General features: G+C 61.7%; 1 protein-coding gene across 16 annotated transcripts in view; it reads left to right on the plus strand.

Annotated features, from left to right (window-relative positions):
• DAB2IP (DAB2 interacting protein) overlaps window positions 1–24,159 on the plus strand; it is a 170,538-nt gene that overhangs the window by 95,146 nt on the left and 51,233 nt on the right. For 14 of the 16 annotated variants that reach the window (XM_089301863.1, XM_089301870.1, XM_089301874.1 and 11 more), the window contains one exon: window positions 759–895. The exons of the other annotated variants lie outside the window; for them this stretch is intronic. In XM_089301863.1, coding sequence (XP_089157989.1) covers window positions 759–895 — 137 coding nt within the window. The remainder of the gene's footprint in view (window positions 1–758; window positions 896–24,159) is intronic. 16 annotated transcript variants of the gene reach the window in all.

Below are 24,159 nucleotides of genomic sequence, written 5' to 3' on the forward strand. Positions count from 1 at the left end.
TGGTTGTCCCTGAGGGGCACAGCGGTTCGGGCTCCACCCTGCCAGCCAGCGACTGTAGGAGGGAAAGCACCCGGGCGCGGGGGCCAGGTGGCCGGGGGACTATTACAAACGACTGCCGGCGAGACTCTCAGAGGATTACGCGCGCGCCCGCTCGCCGAGCCTTAGTTCCCCGCAGCTGTAGTCGCTGGGCTGCACGCTCAGGCCTGGCGCCCAGTCCCGGGCGGGGTGGGGGGCGTGGATTCCTCCAGGTGGGTGGGGGGGCGTGACCTTGCTCCGGTAGGGTCCGGCTGCCGAGGCCGCAAGGGAGAGAGAGGGGGTGGTGGTGAGGGCGGGGCGGCCTGCGGGTCGAGGCCTCCGGGGGTCCCCGCCCCTCATCGGCCCCGCCCCCGCCCCTTCGCCCCTCAGCCCACCGCCCCGGCGCCCGGGGGGTTCGGGCAGCCTCGGCCGCAGTCGGCGCGGCTCGGCTCGGCGTCGCCACGGCAACAGCGGCTTAGGGGGCGGGGGCGACGTGGCGGGCTGGGCGGGCTGGGCGGGCAGCGCGGGGTGGGCTGGGCGGCGCTGCGCGGGCCGGGCCGTCGGCGCGGGCCGCGAGCTGCTGGGGCCGAGCCCGAGCCCGGCCCGCCGTCGGCCGCGCGGCCGCCCAGCGAGGGTGCGGGTCCCGCGCGGGTCCCGGCCCGCCGCCGCCGCCGCCGCCGCCGCCGCCGCCGCCGGCGCGCTAACCCCGCCTCCCCTTCCCCTTCTTGTCGCCCCGCGCGCAGGGCTTCCTCAGCCGCCGCCTCAAGGGCTCCATCAAGCGCACCAAGAGCCAGCCCAAGCTGGACCGCAACCACAGCTTCCGCCACATCCTGCCGGGGTTCCGGAGCGCCGCCGCCGCCTCCGCCGCGGACAATGAGAGGTGAGCCCGCCGCCGCCCGGCCCGGCCTCCCCGCGCCGCGCCGCGCCGCGCCGGGATGCGCCCCCGAGGGTGCGGGGACAAAGCGAGAGCCGGGGCCGGGGCGTGCGACAGGGGGGAGGGGACCCCACGCCGCCCACCCTCCGCGAACTTGTGGGGCCACCTTGGACTGGGGAACGCGAGGGGAGGACCCTTCCTCTCGCCCCTGGGGTGAGGCGAGGGAGGGCGCCCGCGGCCCGGGGCGAGGCCGGGCGGGAAGTGTCCTCTCCAAGAAGTCCTGCCTCGCCCGGCCGAGGTGGGCATTGTTCCCTGGGCCGTGCGGTGCCCAGGGCTGGTGGGGGACGGAAGTGGCGCCTCCCCCCACCCCCTCCCAGGACGCATCCCCCTGCCTCGGGAGCCCCTGAATATCCCGATACAATAGGCGTTTTCTCGGCTGGGTTCCTCGGGCGAGGGAAAGGGTGAACATCTGGAGGGGAGGAGCAGGGGGCAGGGCCGCTTAGGGGGCACAGCTGCTCTTAAGTAGGGCGTGCTCTGCTGGGGGCTGGGGCGAGTGAGCGGGCAGTGGCCAGGCCCTGAGTTCAGGGGCATAACCCGAGGCCGGGGAAGCGGGGCTCGGTCCTCCTCTCCAGCCTGGGCAGCTGCTTCTCTCCCTCCTCTCGCCACTCCCAGGGGTGTCTCCTGCTCCCTCTTTCCCCTCTCCTGGGCTAGCCTGGAGCAGGTGTGGAAATTCCAGGGGGAGGTGGCTGGTGTGGCCGAGGCAGAAGGGAGGGAGGTGGTTCAGCCAGTGACTCCGGCAGCCGAGCAGGCTTCAGCTCGCAAGGGCAAGCCATCCTTTCCGTGCGGGGGCACTGGGCGGGCACAGCCTCTGGGGGCCCAGGTCCTGTCTCCCTGAGTGGTGCCAGCCACAGGCACCTTTGCACTTGGGCACAGGCGCTGTGATGGATTCCCGTGCCAGTCAGAACGTGTCCCTGCCCAGCCCGCGGAGGTGAAAGAACGGGCAGGCTCCAGAGAGCCTAATCAACATTCAGCCCCAGCCTGTGAGGTCACTGGGATCCGCCTTGGGAGGGCTGTGTCCGGGGGTACAGTTGGCCAGTTGGCACTCCTTGTCAGGGAGGCGTAGGTAGAAGGAAAGCAGCGCTCCCCTCCCCCATGGTTCCAGCCGGCGGAGGAGCACAAGTTATAGCCCAACTCCTTCCCGAGGGCCGAGGGACTGACTGGTCAACTGACCAGTAGCATCTCCCGGGAGAGTACGGCTCCTGCATCCCAGCAGAATTGCCAGACCTTTAATTGCCATCAGCCCAGAGCCGATCTCTCCGGCGCATCCGTCCGCTGCCTGCAGCTGACTTCCTGCCCCTGTGCCAAGCCCAGCCCGAGGCAGGACCCTCAGCCTTTCTCTGATGGCCGTGGTGCCCCAGGGGACCAGGCGTGCCCTGGCAGGAAGATGCAGCCAGGCCAGAGCTCCGCGCTGGGTGCAGCCACTGCGTCTTTGAAAAATCTCGCTTCCCATCTTTGTTATTGTCTGGGCGGCAGGCCACCTGGTTTGCTGCCTTCCTCCCTCTGCCCGGCCCCCACCTCCGGCTGTCTCCCCCAGGAACATGCCTTTCTCTGCGCTTTCCTTGGCGGGGGTCAGGACCCTCTGCACCCGCATGCGGGGGCTTGTGTACGTACCCCGTCTCGTGTGCATGTGGTGGTTGTCCGGGGAGCAGGAGAGAGAGGCACAGGCGGTCCAGCCAGGGAGTGTGTCTGCCCTCCCCGGAGCAGGCGGCATGCATGTCATGTTTACCTCTCTCCAGCGGGGAGCCGGCGAGTGCTGGGCTGGCAGCTCTGGCCGGAGGCCGGGGCATGGCTCGGATGACCTCGTGCGGGTCCTGTCCAGCTTGGCCTCAGGTCAGCCTTGCTGTGTGCCCGGCGGGGGCGGGCGGTGGCGGGCAGGCGCGGCGGGTGTGGGGGGGTGCAGAGTGGGGGTGGGGAGTGAAACTACAAGCCCGTTTCTGGAAACGGTGCTGAATGGTGGCGGCTGGAGCAGAATGTCACTGGCAGCGGTGTGGAATTATCTTATTAATTTTCTGTAAACAAAATCTGGCTTGGTGGGTTCTCTGGCACAGGAAGGGAGCCCAGATTTCCCACGGACAGGCAGGGAGGCTGGGTTTGAAATGCCTGTATCCAGCCGTGGTGCCGAAATAGGCTCCGCCAGGGCTGGGGTCTTCTGATCCGCTGCTTTGCTTAGGAATAGATACACACCGCTGCTGTCGGGATGAGTGGGCAGGTGTTTCTCCGGGGCAGCCCCCGGAGTCATCCTGTTTGGAGTTGATGAGTAAAATCCACTGTGGGGGCTGTCCCCTCCCCCAGAGCTCATGGTCGAACCCAGCCGAGTGGAGCGGTATCTCCCCCTCCTCTGATGTGGGTGGTTGGGCCGGGCTGCCCTTGGCAGGAGGGACCCCTCCTCCCCCCGACTGGCTGCCATGCCTCTTGCTGGAGCGAGTTTAAGTGCAGAGACTCCCGTGCCGGTGAGTGGCTGGGCATAGGGGTGGGGACTTCTCTGGTGGCGAGTGGGCGTCCTGGTCCCCGTGGCCCTCTCGTGGAGGCCCAGGGCACCCAGGGCCGGCCCCTGGCGGCCCGGCTTGGGACGCATCTGTCTGGTTTGCCTGGCTGCTGGGGAGGCTTTGTTGCGTGCTGTCTCGTGCTCCCCACACGGCTGCGTGGGGGAAGGTTATTTTTTGCGCTGGAATTCTCTCATCCGGAGGTTGGAAGCCTGGGGGTTCTGTGCTGGGATCTTCTCCCTGGGGGAGGAGTCTGCCTCAGGTGTGGGGGCGCTGAGGCTGCGGGCAGGCTGGCCAGGGTCTGGTGGACACAGCCGGGCTGCAGGACGGTTGGAGCCTTTTACGGGCCTTGCCTGGGGGCAGGAGGGTCCCAGCTCCCTGGGCCCCTGAGACACGCCTTTCTCCAAGGCTGGGGTGGTAAGACCGAGGACAGGTAATCAGGCCTGCTCACGGCGAGAGGAAGGCCGCTCCGGTGCTTCCCAGGCGAGGGGTGTGCCGGCGAGAGCATTTTCCTTCTGCAGGCTGGAGATGCCGCCGTTCCGCTTACTGGGCAGGGCAGTTCTGGAAAAGCGATCCAGGACATTGTGGGTCTGCCTTCCCGGAAGCTGATGTCAAGTTGGTGGCTTATTCGTCAGTGTCCGTGGGGAGCTGGGAGGGTCGGCCGGCGATGTGACACTTTCCTTGTCCCTTTCCTCTCCTGATGCTGTGTCTGGCCCTGCACGCGTGCTGGGGCAGTGCCCTCACTGGCCCTCAACCTGTCTCCGCCCCTTCCCAGGTGGCCTGGTACTGAGCCAGGCTCCAGAACACAGGCGGCCGGCCCAGTGCAGGTAGGCAAGGCTGATGATGTGTGGAGTTAAGAGATTTTTCCAGGGACCGTGTATCTGGAGTTCTATACCCGAATGGTACCAATGGTGGGCTTCCAATGGTGGGAGATACTCGGGACCGGAGGCGGGGGCTTCCCGGGCCCCTCTGCTGGCCCTGAGTGGGCGGGAGTCAGCTCTGTCCGTTGGGATGAGGCTGTCCCTGGAGCAGGGAGACAGCGGGAGCTTGATGAAGAACAGGGAACTAGGAGGCGGGGCTTGTGTTTCTCCCTAGGTTGCTGACAGTAGGCACAGGAGGAGCTGGGCACCCCCACCTGGCATGCTTTGCACTCATTCCTTTCCCTACTACGGATAGGGAAGGCCTGGTCTTTCTCTGCCATCCCCTGGGGCTGGTTTGTCAGCCTTGTGTGGATGAGACAATCACCAGGAGTAATAGTAAATATGTGACCTTTGCATTGGAAGCCAAGCGACCCTGGAGCAAGGCACTTCTGAGCCTCAGTTTGCACATCTGCAGAATGGGCACGATGATAATGTCGTGGGAGACACAAATACGTTCAGCAGGTGTTTAACAAAGTCTTAGCATTTGACACTGGGTTTTACAGTTTCTAAAACAGCATTAAATCATGACGTGTGAGAGAAGCTAGACTAACATGTAGGTTTTTAGTAAGTCTTCGGCAGTGCTGGGCGGCTAAGTCGCTTCGTCTTGGTGAGCGTCCGTTTTCTCATCTACAATGTGGGAGTCCTAGCAAGCAGCTGGGGTTCAGGAGACCTCACCGAGGTTGCTGCGCCTGGTGGACCATCGTTTCTAGCTTGAGCACGAGAAGTAGCCGGGCAGACTGACCCTTGCTCCTGCCTGGACCTGGGAAAGCAAATCTCCCCTGTTTTACAAATCTGTTTTAAAAGTTCCTTGGTGTGCAGCTCTTGTTTTATCATCCTTGTTTTTAATCAGTGAGGCATTTAGGTTATGGCTGGTTTGTCTCGATTAAAAATGATGCTGGGATTTAAATCATCTTCCTCCATAGCTCTGATCCCCACCCCCCGTAGGATACAGTCTTAGCAATGGAGTCGCTAGGTTTTGGATAAAAATGCCTGTCCGTGAAAGCCTGCACTAATTTACGCTCTGCCGCTGGGGGTTGCGAGTGCTCACCTGTTTCCTCACACCCTTCAAAGCACTGGGTGTCAGCACCATGACATATGGATGAGCTGCCAAGTGGCATTTCTTTGGTATTTGCATTTATTTGCTTGCTCAGGATCGCGTGCTGTTGTGGGGATGTGACTGGCGAGTGGTGCTCCCTGTCCTTTGCCTCCTGAGCCTTGGGGAGGGGCCTGAGAGGGCCCTGGGGCCACTCCTGGTTGTCCTTACACACCCTCCGTGGCTCTGGGGAGGGCCACAGAATTGGGTCCTATCTATTCAGTCCTACCTGTCAGAGGCACAGCCCCGAATTCATCACCTGTAAGGAAGGGCCCACCCGGCTGTCCCCTCGGCCCCTCCCCCGTGAGGGAATCAGATTTAATCCTTAATCCCATAATTACCAGAAGGAGACCTTCTGTTTACACAGTACTCTGAGAGGTCTTCGCCTGCAGTGGGTCCACAGTGAAGGGGCCCTGAGATCCAGGGGCTGAGGCTCTCGGTCAAGTGCGTGGGACCCATGGAAGCCAGGCCTTGTTGCCGCATCTCCTGGATCACAGCAGTGCACTTGGAGCCTCCTGGGCACCTCGGGGGCGGGGCTGACCCGAGCTGCGCACGTGAGCTCGGGATTCTGAGCCTGGACTCCAGAGACGGAGGGGAGGGCCGCAGGACATGACCTGGACGGAGAGAGGAGCCGATTTGTTTTTTGCTTTCTCGTTTTTATTGCCCTCCTCTTAGATCTGCAGCTCCCTGGTGTACCCTCCGAAGACCCGAGCCGGGCAGTGTTTTTTGGAACAGTGGAAATGAGCTAGTGAGAATGGGATCAGCCCCAGGCTGGGGTTTCAGAGGCTGGGAGGCCCTTCTGTCTGTAGCACATGTGTGTGTCTGCGAACACGGTTTAGTGTGTCTGTAGGGACGCCCCGTCCTCACGAAGGTGTGTGCACATTATGCGTAAACGCCCTTGTGCGTGTCCGTGCATCTTAAAGGAGTTAATATACGTAAAGCATTTGCAACAGACCAACGCGACGTCATGATTGGACCAAAGTAGCTATTTTTGTGGGTCGAATATAGGCAGTGGCTTGGAGCTCAGTGTACCAAGTGCCCAGTGTTGATGACCATTATTACCATTCTGAGATTTTTTTCTCACGGGTGTGTCTGCCAGCGTCTGTGTGTGTGTGTTTCCACGGACCGTGCTGTGCCCTTGTGTGTCGCGTGTTCTATGATTTGAGCACTTGTGTGCAAGCGTGCAGAGTTTCTGTCTGGGCACCTGGACGCCGAGCTGGCTGGTTTCGTGAACAACCTGCCTGCCTTGGGAGAGCTTTTTGGAGAGCAGCCGTCTTTCTCCCCTCCCCTGCAGGTGCCAGAGGCGGCCCCCAGGTGCCACGGGATCTCTTCCATCCTCCCCGAGTAGCCCTGCCCGGTCCCAGGCCCCGTGTCTCAGGACATGCACATCCACTCCTAATGGAATTCCTTTGCCAAATATTACTTGAACCAGAAAGTTAATTACAAGCCTCTAATTAATGGCTATTTCAGAAGGCCACAGAAGAAAAGCGGAGGAGATCATAGGGAGACCGAGAGCATGAAGGAAAGACATCAGCCGCCCTGGCCGGTGTGGCGTCTCCTGGCAGGCTGCAGGGCGTGCTCAGCTCTGCCCGGCCCACACCCCTGTGCAGCTCACTGTGGGCCAGTGAAACGGCCCACACAGCTCTGGTGGCTCCAGTCTTCCGGCCATCCGTCCCTTAGTCTGAGGAGAGTGGCACCCCAACCTGGTGGGTGTGCACAGTAGGCCTGGACCTTGAAACTGACTCTGTTACTACCTCTCCAGGGGCCTTCAGCCTACTGCCTCCCCCCAGCCAGAGCTTGGGATCTGAGGCATTTCCCCATGACCAGTCTCTACCAGGGGCTCAACCCCGGCCCTCTGCTCCCCTCAGGGCTCAGCGTGGAGCCACCTGTGGTCCACATGTAGAGTGAGACCTTGCTGCAGGCCCCTTCCATGGACTCCTGGTCAGGCCCTGCCGTCTGTTCTCTGTGTGACCGTGAACTAGCACGGTTCTTCTCTGTCCTCCTTCTGCTCACTGAGAGAGAGCGTGGCTATGCCTGCCTATCCCCCCGCCCCGCCCCCGCCTGCGGCCAGAGTGTGCCTGTGCTGCGCCATCCCCTCTGTCCTCTGGGGCACTGTGGCCATCCTCTCTCATGCGCATGGGCTACACCACACACCACCTGCGCATGCACACACAAGAAAGTGGACCCTTGTGGCAGCCACCACTTGTGCACCAGATGTCCCCTCTGTGCCAGGTGGGTGGTGGGGTGGGGACGTGGCAAGGGAGGGAAAGACAGGATCCAGCCTCACTTGCAAGGATCCCTGGCTCTGTGCCTGGACATTCCTGGGGGAGGGTGGAAGTGACCCTACTGCCATACCTCAAGCCTTCTCCTGGTGACGTGTCAAGAATGGGGCCTCCGCTCCTGCCCCTGCCTGCTCCTGACTCCTGGGGGTGTTCCCCAGGGCCCTCTGCTGATGCCAGTTCCTTGGCAGTGGGCTGGTTGGAGGCACAGGGAGGGAGGTGTTTGGGGTTTGCCAGTGCATAACGGAGTGTGTGTGGGTTTCCGGGAGGAGTGGGCCAGAGGTCTTTGTCACCTCCTCCCCGTCTGCTGCCCCTCCTGCTGCCCCCATTACCCTGACTGCCTCAGGCCAGGCTGGAGCACCAGGCTGGGTGGAGAGCGCGGGGTTCCTGGGGTGGCTCCTGGGCCTGCCCCTGTTGCCGGCTCTTAGAAAAGCCCCGCCTGTCAGCTGGGGGTAGTGCTGCAGGAAGAGGCCTTTCCCTGAACCTTGGGTGCCGCGTTCCTCCTCCTCACCAGGACGCCCTCTCGTGGGGGAGCTGAGAGGGTTTTCTCCAGTCGCTTTCCCTGCTGGCACTGACAACCCCTGTCAGCCCTAGCACTGTCACCTGCTTGTCACTTTGACCCTTCTGGGGACAGGCGGGGCCCTTGTTGGCAGGCCCAGCCTGATGGTAAGGGAGTGCATTGGGCAGAGATAGGGATGACGCTGGGGTGGCAGGGGCCCTAGTCTGATGTGGCGTCATCATGGGGAGTTTTCCTACGGAGGGCAGTGAATTAGCGCAGCGTCTCCCTGTGCCCACCGACTAAGGGGAAGTTAATTTCATGCTCTGTCTTTTTGACATCCGTAATCAAAGTGTTGTAGTGCAGCTGCGGTTGTTAGCACGCAAAGGACGTGTGAGCTTCAACAATGACTGTTTCTGGCTGGGGGAGGTGGGGAGACAGATGAATAGATTGTTCCCAGCCCCGCCAGCCCTGCTCCCGCCCCCCCCCACCCGCCCTTCCCAGATTTCCCCCGGAGACTCAGGCCTGCAATTGGCTGTGGCGAAACTCCCGCTCCCGGCCTGGACGGCGTCACCCGGTGATAGAAAGTGGCTCTCGGGCCCCACCCAGGCCTTCCACTCTGACTCTCGTGTTGCCACAAGTTGGCAAACCTGTTGCCCCGAGGGCAGGATTTGCGTCCCGGCTGCATGCCCGTGACCTGCCTGGCACTTCCCACGCCGCCTGATTCCTCACAGCAGGAAGGTTTGGAGCTTCCCATTCCACAGCTGGAGGGAGGAACAGGAAGCCAGTGGCCCTGAGTCACGCTCTGGGGAAAGCCTGAGCCGGGCAGCGCGGCCCTGTCTAAGTTGTGGTAGCTCTGGGGACTGCCCCCCGCAGAGGAGAGTCGGGGCCCTTTCCTGTACGTGCACGGGCTGCTGCGTGGAGAGCACCTCTGCACCAGTGCCGATCTCCCCAGGGTGCTCAGAGCAGGCAGATCGTGTAGATCTCACAGGTGAGGTGGGTGAGGCTCCCAGGGGCGAAGGGGCGGAGCTGGCGCTGGAACTCAGTGCTCAGCTCCCCTGTGCCCCCAGGGCCCCCTCCCCTAGCCAGCTCTGCGGTCACTTACCTAAGGTCAGGCCAGTGGCAGCCGTGTGATTCCAGCACACATCTGCCAGGTCAGAGCCACGGAACAGGACCAGCTGGCATTTCAGGGCTGGACCTGGTGCCCCCACAGCCTGGAGGGGTCCTGCTCAGGGAGGAGAGTGGCCGTGTGTGGAGAGGCCAGGCCAGGTGGGGTGGCTGCACTTCCCACTGCGGAATCCAGGAACCCACCAGGGAGGGGCGAGTGCCTCGCTGGGATTGCACCTCCTGGCTGCCTGACTCCACTGCCCATCCCCCAGGCTGCCAGGTGCTGAGGAGTCCCCCGGAGCTGGTCCAAGGCCCAGCTGCGCCAGCTGGGAGCCTCTGCACCTCAGCCTCCCCGTCTGCGGCCCCGGGATTCCTGGAGGGAAAATGATGGGCCCAGGGCGACGATGCACCGCGTTCTGGAGGTGCAGACCCTGGCGCTGTGGTGCAGTGGAGCCATGCAGCGTCCGGGCCCGAGTTGGCTGTCTGTGCTCTGGCAAGCTGCTCTTGGTGCCCTGACGGCCCCACCCCACCCCCCACCGCCTGCGTGTGGCGCTCAGACGGGCCAGGTCTGGGCCTGGCCTTTTCTTGGGTGATTTTTTCATTTCATCCTTGCTACAGCACTAGGAAAGCCGGGCGCTGTTACTGTCTCCGTTTGGCAGAGAAGGAAATCGGGTCCAGGAGAGACTGAGGAAGCAGCCCAGGGCCTGCAGAGCTGGGACTCAGACCCAGGGGATTTAGCACGCAAGTCCCCGCCGTCAGCCGCACTCGCGCACTGTGGCACCTGTTGCATGTCAGTAGCATCCGTGTGCCAGGCATGATGCGTTACATAACACGTCTTCCATCCTCTGACTCCTCGCATCTGTCCCCTCCCCTTGTACAGGGGACGAAACTGACCTTAGTAAAATCCCTTATCCCGGGTTAGCCTCATGGTGGGTTTAGAATCCACATTCCTTGGGCTCCGAAGCCAGGACCCTCTCTGGTGTCCCAGCACATCCTGGGGGCCAGGCCCTGCTCCCTGCACTTTGCCGAGGTAGACGCACACCCCCTCTCTCGCTCCTCCTGGGGCAGGTGTGACGTCTGTCCTGCCGCTGGCCCTGGTTTATGGCCGAGGAGTGGGAGGCAGAGCAGGGATTCACACCAAGCCTGCGGCTCCCCAGTGCGTGCTCCTGACACTGCGCAGTACTGTCATCTTTACAGATGAGGAGGTTGAGGTCCCGAGTCGTACAAGTCAGGTGCCCCGGTTGGGACAGCGGCTGAGTGGCAGAGGCAGGGTCTTTCCAGGGTGTTTCACTGTCTCCCATGTGAGAGAACATGATTTGGGGAAGTGTTCCAAGGCCACCAGATGCCCTGCAGGGAGCAGAGGTGGGGTCCCAGGATGTGAGGGCAGGCCCAGCTCAGTGACCGCCCCTTCCTGTTTGCGGCCTGTCAGTTATTCTCCAGCATCTTTCTGTCTTTCTCCGCGGCCTCCCCCAGGCTTCTCGGCTCCCCGTTGCCAGCTGATGAGCCCAGGCTACATTTGGCTCTGTTGATTAACGTTGGGGGGTGAGGTGGAAGAAGAGGTCGTGACCTGGCTGGCCTTCCTCACCACCCCTTCTTCCCAGGCCTGCCTGTTGGGGTGACTTTTATCACTGCCTAGGGAGGGGAGGCCCAGCAGAGATGGCTGTGAGCAGACTCCCCAGGCAGCTCTTCTCTGGATCTGTGGGACTGCGGTGGAGGAGTGGGTCCGGCTCTGGGGACTGCCCCCCCCCCCATCCCTGGCGCTGCTGTGTCAGCTCCATAAAGGCCTCTGACCGAGCTGTAGGTCGTGCACCCTGGCCGGGAGGCACAGCTCTCTCTGCTGGAGATGGTGCGGCCCAGTAGCAGTGCCATGGCCACACCGAGAGCCCCATGCGGCCTGCTGGAGACAGCCTTGAGCAGTGCCCTGGGGGCACGAGGCCCCTGGTTTGGATGCTCGCTGTTGATGAGGGTAGTGAAGACTTCCGGGGCACTCTGGAGCCGAGGGCTGGTAGAGCTGGCGGGGAGCGGAGTGACACTCACGGCCTTCCAAGCCAGGGCTGCACCCGAAAGGCCTTGCTCTCTTGCCCGCCACCCCACTCACCGTTTCCCAGCTGGGTCCGTGCGGATGTTCCTGGGAGCTTGGCTTGAGGGCGTTCCGTGGTCCCGCTCGACTAGGGAAACAGTCTCTCCAGCAGCTGTTTTACTCCGCAGATAAATTCGGCATCCTCCCTGGAGGGCAGTCATGTGTGCTCTGGGAGGCGGAAGGCCCCCAGTGATGAAACCAGGGCCCCCTCCCCCCCCCCGCGGGAATCACAGCAGCTGTTCGCATCTGCAGGGCAGGACGTTCTGCAGAACGTTCTTTGGTAAACACTGGGCCGGGTGTTGCCTCTCCTCCAAGCATGTGTTTTAAGAGCAGACTTTGGAAGAGTTCCCTGCCCTTGGGTTGTACAGGAGCAAGCTTTGAATGACAGTGTTGCTGGCTGAGCAACAGGTAGTGAGGGGTAAGTTTTTTGAAAGAAAGCATCCTGGATTCTCAGAATCTTGCCGTAAAATAGCCGTCAGCTCTCCTGGCCCTGGTGAGAGCCCTCTGTGGGGAGGTGGGCTGCCTGAGATTGGCCTGGGCCATGGCGCAGGGGTTTGTTGGGCCTTTTGCTGGCTGGGTGTCTCCCATGGATCACCATAGATCCAGCAGCTTGGGTTCTGGGCCTCCCCATCCCCCTCTAGACTCCCTCTGCAGAAGGCAGTAGTCGGGCAGAGGCTGCCCACAGATTTGCATAATTGCACCGTCCCCTGAATAATTAATAAAGCTCTGTCCTTGCTGGGAGCAAAGTCTGCACCGTTATGGACGGGCTCGCCACGGATGAGCTTGCCCAAGTCCTTCCTTCCCGAGCGGCCGCCGGTTCCCGGACTCCTCGGCCTTTCCTGGCATGGAGGCCCCCGGAGGGCGGAGAGGGCGCTGCGTTGGGGGTGCTGGGGTGTCCTCTTGGCTCCGGCGGTATACGGCGGCCAGCGGCGGTGGCCCTCCTTCCTCCCAGTGCCCAGAGAGCCTGGGCTCCTGTGTTCTCCCTGCTTTCTGCGGCCCCCAGATTCTTCCCTGGCCCGCTCTCTCCTGGCCTGAAGGTGACAGCAGGGGTAGGGCCGTGTGTCAGCCTGGGCCCGTACTGAAAGCTGCTTGAGACCAGGGCTGTCTGGGGGCGGCTCCTCCTGTTTGCGGCTCTCGGTCCCTGTTTCGTTTCGGTGTTGCCTCGCAGTGACTTTCCCCTCAGGTGCTGAGAAGGGAGGTCGAGGGTGGCTCCCCACGGACGCTGATGCTGGGGAGTGTTCCCCAGCCTCTCCCGGGCAGGCTGCCCTCTGTCCCACCTCACCTGGTCCTTGTTCCAAGCTCCCGTGGGCGTATCCCTCACACGGGGCTCCCCGGAGCACCACAGCCGTGCACGTGACACTGGGTGTCTGGGGAGAGGGCACAACAGAGTGCAGACAGCTCAGGGACGCGTCCAGTGAACCTTGGAGGCTCCACCTGTGAGAACACAGCACGCTCCTCTTCCTATCCACGTGGGCTTTGCAGTCTGTTTGCTGTTCTCCAGGGATGGTGAGCAGGCCCCTACCACTGCTGGGGAATTCTCCCCTTTGTGGAGCCCCCCTAGCCGGCATTCACATGGCCCTGACACCAGTTACGGGGGCTGGCAGGGTGGGGATTATCCTATTTAACAGAGAAGGTAACTGAGGCCCGGAGGGGGTGACCATCGCACCCAAAGGCACACAGAGTCGGCTTTTAAACCCACACCAGGCAGCTGGGCCTTCACCTCTGGGCTGCCAGGAACCCCTTTGCTCCCTGGAGAAATGTCAGTATGTGGGCTGGGGTGAGGCCTGGAGGCCTGTTGTGCCTACTGCCCCTGCCCAGCTTGCTTGGAAACGAGTGTCCAAAGCCTCTGACACGGTTCCCCAGCTCCGGGGCTGGATTTGGAGCTGTGGTAGATATGAGCACACACCTGCCGGGGGCTCCACGCCTCGCGCTGCTCCTGACTCGGTCACCCTCTTCCTTCTCCTGCCCTCTCTGTACTGGCCAGGGATGTGCCAAGTGCTCAAGAGCTGGGCAGGCATTTGTTGTGGGCCAGTGGGGGTGAGGGGATGGAGGAGCCTTGGGGGGTTCCAGATGGCTTGCTGCTCTTCAGGACTTTCTGAAAGCCACAGGCCAGGCTTGGGCATGGCCCGGGAAGCCTGGGGTGAAGCTCTTCCTAGTACCTGGGCTTGGTGGCTGCCCTGAGGCTGAGGTGGGACTCGGGCCTTGGGTTTTTATCTCAAGCCCCCTTGGTCATGGAAGGGATGGCATTGCCCCAAGTGGCACTTCTGCCCTGGTCTCACGGAGAGCAAGCTGCAGGGGGCGCGGGGGGGGGGTTCTGTCCCGCTGACACTCAGATCTGTTCCTGACTCCTCAGCTTCCTGTGTGATCAGGCACACGTTGCCAGTCTCTAAAATGGGCATGATCGGGGTGCCTGCCTCCCAGGGTATACTCTTGGGGTCGTGTGATGATCATATCATATCCCCTCAGCACACGGAACACACACTCACGGTGGCACTGAGCTTGCTTGAGACCCCAACATCCTGCCAGCAGATGCAGCCCCACCCTCCCAGGGTCCGCCCTGTCAGGAGCCGGCCTGAGACAGGCATGAAATGATGTTTGTGCCGACATTTCTACCACTTAGAAAATCGATATTCTGTGGTTTGCCTAATTGCTCCGTTGCTGCTAAATGAGTCATTATGGAGGGAAAATAGCAAATGCATTGTGAGATTAATGGGAGAGAATAGTTGGCAAATGACTTTGGTTTGCTTCCGAAACTCCGAGAAGGTGTTACTACGCGAGATCTGGAGAGCCGTGCGAGGCCAGGTCCCAGGCAGCAGGGAGACAGGCGCTGGGCTCCGAGGCGCCAGCAGTGCCGGAGGTTCCAAGAAAGCCCTCCCAGGGCAGGACACCGATCTGAGTCTTTCAGAGGCTGGAATCGGGAGTCACTGAGCTGTCAAGTCAGGAGCCAGTGGTGGGACAGTAGCTCTGGTGATGCGGTCCCAAAGGGAGGGGATACTGTTCAGCTGGAGCCAGGCCCAGTGCTGGGCTGGGGCATGCAGGAGTGAGCAGAGCCAGCCTCAGCCCCTCCCCTGGCGGAGGGACAGCCTCAGGCTCATGTGTCCTGACCTCTGGTGGGGCTGGCTTCCCCGAGGAAGAGAGAGGGGCTGCAGAGCTGTCTCGGGGAAGCACCTCAGGGCAGGCACGGGAGCCTAGAGGGACTCAGTGGGTCTGGGAGCAGTGGCTGAGAGAGGTCCCTCGGCGCCGTGTGGCCCTCACCTTCAGGCAGCCCTGGGAAATGGATGCTTGTCATTGTACAGCGAGGAGACCGAGGCTGAAGATGGTTAAGAACTCCTCCAAGGTCACATAGCCTTCAGTGGCAGATCCAGATTTGAACCTGGGCCTGTATAACCCCCTAATCCAGGGGCCATGCCCAGCTGCTTCGGGAGCTGGCCTTGGCAACAGCTGTCCTGTGGCTGTCTCCGAATCCAGTGTCAAAGACCTCATTCCTACAGGGCAGGGGGCCACAGGGTGGCTCAGGGCGACCCAAGTAGCTTGGAGCTGGGGACTCAGGACTCCAGCAAGAGAGAGCCTCCAGCAGCCCCAAAGGCAGGTGCTGTACTGGGTCTTTGCTGCCTCTTAACAGAAACTTGACTTGGATCATTCTCCGGTGGTAAAATGCCAAGTCGACTAATGACTGTTGTTTGAGAAAGCTCTGTGAACAACACCCTTCTCCCCGTGAGTGCTGTTACTCCTGGCTGATCCGTCGTCAGATGGGGCCTGCAGCGGTGTCGGAGGTGGTGGCCGCAGTGGGCAGAGTCCAGGGATGTCCTGTGGACACCAGGAGAGGCGTGTCAGAGGTCATCCTACCTTGTCTCAGTCTGGAAATAGCTGGGCACCGCAGTGCTATGGGGACCTGGCAAAAGAGCCCAGAACCCCACCTGGGGGGGTCAGGGTCACTGGGCTCTGAATCCGTGACAAGCCCCCTGGTGATTCTGAGCCCACCCCAGTGTAATGATCCCCACCTGTCAGCTCTGGCTTCTGCCTTCTCCGGGAGGGCTCCATCCTTCTGGGGAAAGCCGGTGGGGGCAGTGCCACAGGTGACCTTGGGGCTGGACCTACCCTGGCTTGCCCCCAGCATGGGGAACCAGGCCTCGCTGTGCCCCTGCAGGCACTGGTGGGGCGAAGCCAGGTGGGGAGCTGAGCCGCAGGAACTTGGCCTGCGGTACTTGGCTACTGCTGTTGGCTAGAAGCTGCTTCAGCCCAAACTCAGGTCTGATTGGCTGTTGGCTGCCCCTTGCCAAACACGAGCTGCTGCCTTCCCTGGCGAGGGGCTGCGTGTTTGTGTGTGCCGTTTGCAGAGGCCAGCGCAGGGCTCTTTGTCCTGCCCAGATTGCTTTTCCAAGAGTTCTGCCTCAGATAAACAGCAGGACCTCTGCTACGGACTCCCGGCAGGGCTGGGGCTGGTCCTGAGGCTGCAGCCCCGTGTGGCACCTGTGTGCTGCCGGAGGAGACCCCAGACGCAGCCTGACGGCGGTGCCCAGGGCTCTGTCGGCTGCTCTTGCTCCTTACCCTCAGAGCCAGTTCCCTCCCCGGGAGACAAAGCCGGGAGGGATGAACCCAACCCGCAGCGGTGTTTCAGGGTCACCGTAGCACCTCTGGGCTCCCTTGTAGGCAGGTCCTGTCCCCCGGTGGCGACGGACTGGCCGACCTGAACCCACACGGATGTGAAATGGAAGGTACCGAGGAAGGCTTGTCTGTCCCACACACCGTTCTGCCTCCCCATGGGTGGGTCCGCGGGTCTTACACCCCTCAGTTTCCACCCCACCCGGGCACTGTGCTTGTTGTCACGCGTGCGCTCTTGTTTGCGATAGACCACGGCTGTGCTTTGAGCTGTTCCAGGGCGGCTCCTTCCCCCACCACATTCCCCAGCCACTCAGCAGCAGGTGTGTGCCCAGGCGCTCCGCGTTTCTGATTGGTCCTCCGGTCTCCCTCCCGCGGCAAGGTGGCTGCCTAGTCGTTGGATTCCTTGGGTAGATCCTGAGAGCCTCGGTGATTAGCAGTGGCAGGGACGCAGCCTTCTCTGCCCCCAGCAGCTTCCAGGAGGAGGGTGTCAGAAGGCAAGGTTCGCAGAGAGATCTGCGCTGTGCAGGCTCTGTGTCAAGACGGGCACAGAGCGTCTGGTGAGCCGGGCAGCCTGCTATGTGCTTCTGCCCTGGGAGAAGCTCCTGGCCCCACTGGTCCACTCCCAGGAGGCCAGAGTTCTCATGGCGGGGACCAGCAGCTTCCGGCTCCGTTCAGCTCTTCTGTTATGTGCTAGAACTCCAGAGCCCTCGGCAGCTTCTGAACTGTGGCCTGCTGAGCCGGTCGGAATCTCAGGGCAGGTGCACACGGGACGCTGCTGCCCAAGTGACCGTAGGGTCATCTGGTGCGTTCGCTTGAAGCCACTTGTGGCACTACTGCAGGGGTGGGGAACATCCGGCCGTGGGCCATATAAACCCCACAGAATCATTGACTCAGGCCCTGCCAAGGCAACCGCAGGCGGGACTCAAAAATTCAATAAATCTGTAGCAGGCTAATTTTTAAGTTGATCATTTTGTATGGCCTGCGGACGGTGTTATAAATATCCACATGGCCCTGGGCAGAACAAAGCTCCACCCCCTGCACTGGGGTGGGGGCGCACATCTCTAACACAGCAGACACTGCATCTCCTCCTTGCCTTGCTGCAGCCCCCTTGGCGTGGGGATTCCTGACGCGGGGGTCCTGTGGGGCTGCCCTCGCATCCATCCCCTCAGGACACACACACACACACACACACACACACACGTGTAGCGCCTGTGATTCATGGCAGTGTTTCAGACCGTTCGGCACAGCGCCCTGCGCACCTTGCCTCCCCCACTGTGGCTGCTCTGTCCAGGTGCTGCCTTCTTCCTGCCACACCTCCCGCGGCTGCACAGGCACCAACTGGTGGTGGGGGCTGTATAAGATGAGCCTGGGTTATTGCAACTCCTAGTCCAGAAGTTCTCAAGCCCCTAGCCAGGGCCCCCTTTGGGGCTGTGTTGTGACAAGGAGCAAGTGTCTGGTGTGGCAGGTGCCCCTGTGCCTCCCACCTTTCAGGCTCGTGGCCCCCCCTGCGGGGTCCCTGCCATCTTGTGTTGAGCCGTTAGAAGGGCCAGGCACTTGGTGGGGAGGCCTGGCCAGTTGTGTGGGAGGCCCAGGAGGGAAGACACGGTGCCTGTGCAGGCAGACTCGGGCCGCCCTGGCAACAGCTCCGCGCCAGCCTGTCGCTGCGGCCACTGACAGCCGCGGCTCCTGACTGGCTGTTTCTCCCGTCCCTCAGGCCGCAGGCACGTGCTGCTCTCAGCAGCTCGCTCGCTCGCTCGCTCGCTCTCTGGCTTGCTCTCACTCTCTCGCTCAGGCAGCAACAGCAGCTCCTCTGCCTTGTGTGGGCACGGGGCACAGAGGTGGTGCGGAGGCTCAAGTCCCTGTACTCCGAGTCCACTTGCCGGCGCCCGGAGGATGGCTCACCAGACGCGCGCGCGCGCAGCACTGGGTTAGGTGTCATTCAGCTTCGGTCTTCGGGGACAAAAGCCCTGACTTCCAGGTCTTAACAAGTCCCTCGGGAGCCTCCAGCCTCTCGTCTTCGCGGTGTCACCCCCGCCCCTGAGGTCTCACACCCTGGTAACGCGCACAGATGCTGCAGGCGAATGCCTGGGTTCCAAGCCCAGCTGCGCCACTCCCCAGCCCTGAGAGTACTTAACTCTGAATAACGCAGTCCCTGTCTCGCGGGGCTGTCCAGAGGAATAGAGGAGGTTTACAGCTGAATGCCTAGTGCGCCTGCGTGTGAGGGATGCTGGCTGGCGTCACGCTGTGCGTCTCCTGTCTCCTGTTGTTCCCCGTGTCTGGAATGCCTCCTTCCTTTTCCCACTTTGATCCTACCAGTCCCTCCCGCCTGCAGCCGGCCCTGGCCCCGCCCCTTCATCTCAGGCCGACTTGGAGATCTTCCCTTTGCCCCCCACCCCCACCCCCTTCTGTACTGCTTTGTAGGATCTGCTCCCTCTTGGTAGCCAGTGGGACTTTCTGAAGGCACTGGCTGTGGTCTTGGGAGCTGCACCTGTCCGGCCCTCCCTGATAGAACAAAGCAAGGTTGTAGCCCCTTCCCGGCCCTCCAGCACCTTGGGCTAGGCCTGGGTATGTGTGCCCATCGCCTGGTAGAGATGTAGGTCCCTTATTCTCAGGGCTTCAGGATGAGAAGTTACAGGAACCGCTTTAGGGATGGGCAGGCTGAGGCCGAGAGTGAGGAAGGGATGGGGATTCCCAAGGATCTGCAGGAAGTTGGAGACCCTGGTCTATCCCTCTGTGCACATCTCTGCCGGGGGTGCGGGGACAGGAATTGGGCCTGGGAGGGCTTCATGGAAGAGGTGGCAGGAGTTGAGGCTTGAGGGTGAGTTAATCAGGTAACAAAGAGGGGAGAAGGCACACCCTGAACCTGGTGCTTGGAGGACTAGAACCTTCTGTCTCCTTGGGATAGGAGACTGCTGTGAGAGGTGGGAATGGCACCGAGCACTGGGAGAATGGAAGTGGTGCGGAGGGCAGAAGCAGCGGTCAGGGGAGGCGAGGGCAGGAGGGAGCTGGACAGGGGCTGGCCTGAGAACGGTGCTCCCTCTGTGCCTGGGGCTTTGCCTCTGTGTTCCCCGTGACCTGAGAGCCCTGCCTTGTTCAGAGCTGGGATGATGGGGGCGCAGCGAGGTTTGGTGACTTGAGTCAGGACTCAAGGGCTAGGCAGGGCCAGGGCCAGCATGTGAGCAGTAGGCTGCCTGGCTCTCAAGTCTGCAGGGGGTCATTGCCTGCTGGGACCAGGGTGGCCCCTCCTCTCGGAGAGTGAGGCCCAGTAGTCTGCTCCCCAGCCAGGTGTAGGGGCTACCAAGAGAAGGTTTGTAAGAGGTGTGGCACGGGGTCTGGCCCACACAGGTTCCGTGGTGGTGTTACTCCCTGGTGGTGGCCAGGGAAATCCCAAGCCAACAGAGGCTCCTGGGGTAGGGGCGCAGTAAGCACCTGTGAGCAGTAAGGTGCCTTCAGTGCACCCGGTCACTCTCTGACTAGGCCTGTTTGGAAACGGCTGTAGTTCTTGGTGGCCGAGAGGTGTGGCTCTTATGAAAATGCCCCGCCCTGCCCCTGCCCCCAAGGGAACCCAGGACCCCCTTGGTCCCACAGCATTCTTGTCCTTACTTCCTTGCCGTTATTACAGTGTGACAGCTGTGTGCTCCGCTGAAGGGCTACCCTCTGGTGACCAGGGTCTGGGCCCCTGGCACCTAGCAAGAAGCCTGGCACAGCACAAGTGCCCGATAAGCATTTGCACAACGAATGATGATGCATAAGGCACCTGCTGTGCGCCAGGCCTTGGAATGGGCAGCTCAGAGGGAGGAGACGCGTACCCCGAGGTCACACTGACAGCCAGCAAGGCGCTGGCCGAGCTGTGAGCACACGCCGGGGGCCCGGCAGCTGCTTCCTGCATCCACTGTGAGGGAGAGAAGGAGCTCCCAGGCCAACAGAGGCTCCCTGGCCTGGGAAGCAGGGCTCCTGGGGGTGGGGGCGCCGCGAGCACCTGACTTAGCCTCGCTGCCAGCCCCCAGCAGGAGCGGGCGCTCCTCTGCCACTGCTGCGAAGCTGCCTGGTGCGAGGATTGTCTGTGTTTGGGTCAGTCAGAGGCAGGAGAACAAAGCCAGCCCTTCCTGCCAAAGCCTCTGTGACCTTGAAAACCCTGTGGGGTTTCATTTACTGGAGAGAGAGAAGAGTTGGTTACCGGCTTCAAAGAGGGGCAGGCCTCCTACAGGCAGGCACGGAGGGGGCCTGGCTTTGTGAGTTCCTGCTGCTCCGTGTCTCCTGTTCAGCTTTACAGAAGTCCCAAGATCACTGCAAGCTGGCTAGGACTCCTGCTTCCTTGTTTAGACGGCAGGAAGATGCCAGGAGCCTTGCTTTACTGTGGGCTCCAGAAGGCACAACTTAAAAAAAAAAAAAAAGATTTATTTTATTTATTTGAAAAGCAGAGTGACAGAGAGATAGCTTCCACTCTCTGGTTTACTCTCCCAAATGGCCAGAGCTCCCATGTGGGTAGCAGGGGCCCACGTGTGCTGCTTCCCAGGTGCATTAGAAGGGAGCTGGTTTGGAAGTGGAGCATCTGTCTTCGGCCCGGGCTCTGAGAAGGGATGCCAGCGTCACGGCGGTGGCTTCACCTGCTGCACCACAGCTCCAGCCCCAGGGCACGGCTTCTGAAGCAGAGATGCTGGGAATCTGGACACAGCCTGGGGGTTTACCCAGGGTCCTGCTCTAGGTGTGCCCAGCTCGGGGATGGGAACCCTGGCTGCACAGGGCATCGTCCTGTCCCTGCCGGGCATCCTACAGGCACCTGGTGTGGCCATCAGGAAATCCCAGGCCCGGTGCAGCCTTCCGTAGTTATTCACTATTCTGCAGACAAAAAGCAAGTCCCTGCTGTGTGCAGGGCTCTGAGCATGGCCCTGGGGGCAGGTTTGATGCGTCGTGGTCCTGTGTGCTATGACCCGGGAGCCCTGGCTGAGGCAGTCCCAGCCACGGTGGCCCCTGTGGCCATCTGCAGAGCTTGTGTTCTGCCAAGGGGGCAGCAGTCAGTGTGCCGTGGCCCTGGGCCTTTGGATTTATTTATAAGAGATGCCAGAACTCTGGAGGTTTTTTTGGTGTGTGTGTGTGTGTGTGTGTGTGTGACATTTTAAAATTTCACATCTTTAAATGTTGGCAATTGACTCAAAACTTAAAAATGTCAAGTGCCGTGTGGGTAAAACAAAGCATGCGTGTTGACCAAATACCGTCCAGATTCTTTAGTTAGAGCCCTTTATTCCAAAGGTTGGCCAAAACCCAGATGGCGCCGGGGATGGGCGAGGCCTTCCTGGCGAGGGAGCTGCCTGGGCAGGGGTGCGTGGTGGGGTTGTGTGTGAGCCGTTTCAGGACCACCAGGGAGTGGCACACAGGGAGGGGAGGTGGGGCTGACGGGCCACGCCCAGTTACTGCACACTTGCTCACGTGGCTGCTGAGGGCTGGTCCTGGTCAGCCTGCAGCACTGCCCAGGCTGAGCAAACAGCAAAAGGCCACACCCACGCTGCCCTGGGGACTCCAGCTCTGTCCCTCACCCTCCGTTCCTCTCCCCGGCATCATCCCCTAAACTGGAGGCTCTGTCCAGGCAGGCTCTGGGGACATCCAGGGTGTGGGGGAAGCCCCCAGGGACTTACCATGTCCTGATCGTCAGCCAAGGGTAACCGCACTGCTGCGGAACAGGGAACACGGAACAGGGAACACATGGGACGCACCTGTGCTTGACCTACCCTGCCTGCGGCGGTGGCTCTCCTGTGGGCACGCCCCTCCTGTTCTCCCCCGCCCCCCAGCAGGGGTCCTGCTCCTGCTGTCTTCAGAGGCCCCTCTGGGTGTGTTCTGTTCCAGCCTGCAGGCACGGTTTTCCCCTTTTGTGTTTCTCCAGTCTTTCCACCACCCCCCCCATTTGAATTGTTTCTTTCACAAGGGTCTCCTGGCACCTGGCCCTTCAGGTTGTCCTGGAAGGTTGTCTCGGAAGCCGTAAGCAGGGCGCTAGGCCCGAGCAGAGTGGGGACTGATGTAGGGGACCCCCGTGCACGGAGGAGCAGACATACACAGCCAGCCTGCAGGAGCCCGGCCCCCAGGTCTGAGGAGGAGAGCGAGGCAGCAGAGGCAAAGTGACTGCCGTCCCCAGGTGCCTGTGCCTGAGGCCGAGGGCTCCTGGCTGGAGTCCTAGGCCTGCGTCCTCCCCGCTCTTGCTCTGTCCTCTCTGGGGGTGCAGGGTGGCCAGCAGCAGCTGACCTGAGTGAGACCCAGGCAGCAGAGACGGCCGTCAGCGGCTCAGGGTCACAGGAGGGACGGTGGCCCCTACTTGCTGTATGCATCACTGCCCTCTGGCTCTCTTTCATCCCCCTCTAAGTTGTATATACGTAATTGAAGACGGGGGCCCAGGGTACCCAGCTCCCATCCGTGTGAAGCAGAGGGAAACACCTGTGCCGCTGTGGCCATGCAGCCTCCCACCCCCAGCAACCCTTTAGGCTGCCGGCAGGGGCTTTGGCTGCAGGGTCTTCCCCAGGGCTTATCAGAGTCTTGTGTATTTGCTTGGAACTTGTTACCTGGCTTACTCTCACCACCTTGGCTTGCAGTGTCTGGTGGGGGAGGCAGGCTGGCTGCAGAGGCCAGCGCCCCTCCCAGCACTCGCACCGCAGGGGTGGGTTGGCTGGCCAGGAGCCCATGGTCTTTTCCTAGCAGCCTCACACACACTCAGAGGCCGTGGGCTCCCCCAAGCCACCCCCAGAGAGGCAGGAGGCGGCGGCCTGGCTGTCTCAGGGTTTCTAGCACAGACAGGTTGCCCCCAAGGGGCTCCTAGGATCGAGTTATTTCTGTTGTGCTCACCTGTGCCTAGCCCTGGGGACACACTCAGAAGTCAGCTGTAGAGCTGTAGTCCCTGCCTACTCTGGAGGGGCTCCCAGCCAGGGACGGGAGTGGCACCTGCTGCCCTGGTGAGCTTGTGTGCCTCAGCTCTCTCAGGACTTTTTCTCAGTGCTCAGAAGGGGGGGCGCGCCAGGCGGGGGCTGGGTTCCGAGAGCCCCTGGATGAAGGGGGTCCTAAGCTAGCATTCAGAGAACCTCTCCCAGCCATGGTCTCGCCCAATGAGGCTCGCAGCACTGCCTCTCAGCAAGAGGAAGTGGACGGACAAGAACCGTGTGGTCTGAGATGCAGGCACTGGTGCTGTTGTTGTAGGGTGTGTGTCTCCGTGGAGGTCCCGAGTGGGTTAAGACCCAGAGCTGACAGAGGATTGGCCCTGGGACGGGGAGAAGAGGACTCGGGTGACGAAGGTCTGTCTGCTTTGGCTGGAGAGCCCCGAGTGGGCGGAGCACTGGCTAGGGGCGCTTTGGCCTGCCTGTCAGTGCTTGGGAGACTCTGAGCAAGGTTCTTCTTTGTCCGGGAAGTGGGGCAAGGAGTGCTGCCCGCCTCCCAGGCTCTTCCAGGGTCTGCCTGACAGCCTTTCGGCTTCGGGACCAACACTGGGCCTGGGCCGGGTATGGGGGTGTTGCTGGTAATGAGAAGGTGATGGGAGGGAGGATTTAATGACGATTCATGCTGTGCTGGCCTCCTGCTGAGCACTGTATGTCCAGCCGCTGCGCCACCATTGTCACCCACCTGGGCCCTGGAGCTGACCCCTAGGCTGGTCTCCCTCTTCCACCCTTGCACCCTGTCCAGTCTACTCTCCACTGGCAGCTGCAGCGGTCTTTTAAAAACAGCGCCTGCTCCCAGGCCGCGCGCTGTTCTGACTTCTCCAGGCGCCTTCCTGCGGACGCTGTGTGGGCAGCCCTGTCCACCTTCTGATCTCACTTCCCCCGCTCGCCCTGTTCGCTGCCCGTGAGCTCAGCCCTCGCTGTCCGCTTCTGGAGCATCCGTTGCCCTGGCGTCTTTGACTTGCTCTGTCACATGCTCATTACAGGTTCACCCCAAGCACCCTGGGGCACAGCCTCCTCCTCACCCCTGGCCCTGGAGCTGGCTGTGTTCTACCTGCGAGGAAACTGAACTCAGCGAGCTGCCTGACAAGCCCAAGGTCACAGCCCCATAGGCTGGGGCCCGCATTCGAGCCTGGTGTCTGGGGCTCTGGGAGCTCCCACCCCCTGGAATCGAAGGGGAATAACAAGGGTGGGTGGGGTTTTACCCTGAGAAAAAGTAACGGATGGGGACCGAGAAAA

The sequence above is a fragment of the Oryctolagus cuniculus genome, chromosome 1, assembly GCF_051225735.1.
Source record: "Oryctolagus cuniculus isolate XC-2025 breed Fujian yellow rabbit chromosome 1, ASM5122573v1, whole genome shotgun sequence".
In the NCBI taxonomy this organism is placed as follows: Eukaryota; Metazoa; Chordata; class Mammalia; order Lagomorpha; family Leporidae; genus Oryctolagus; species Oryctolagus cuniculus.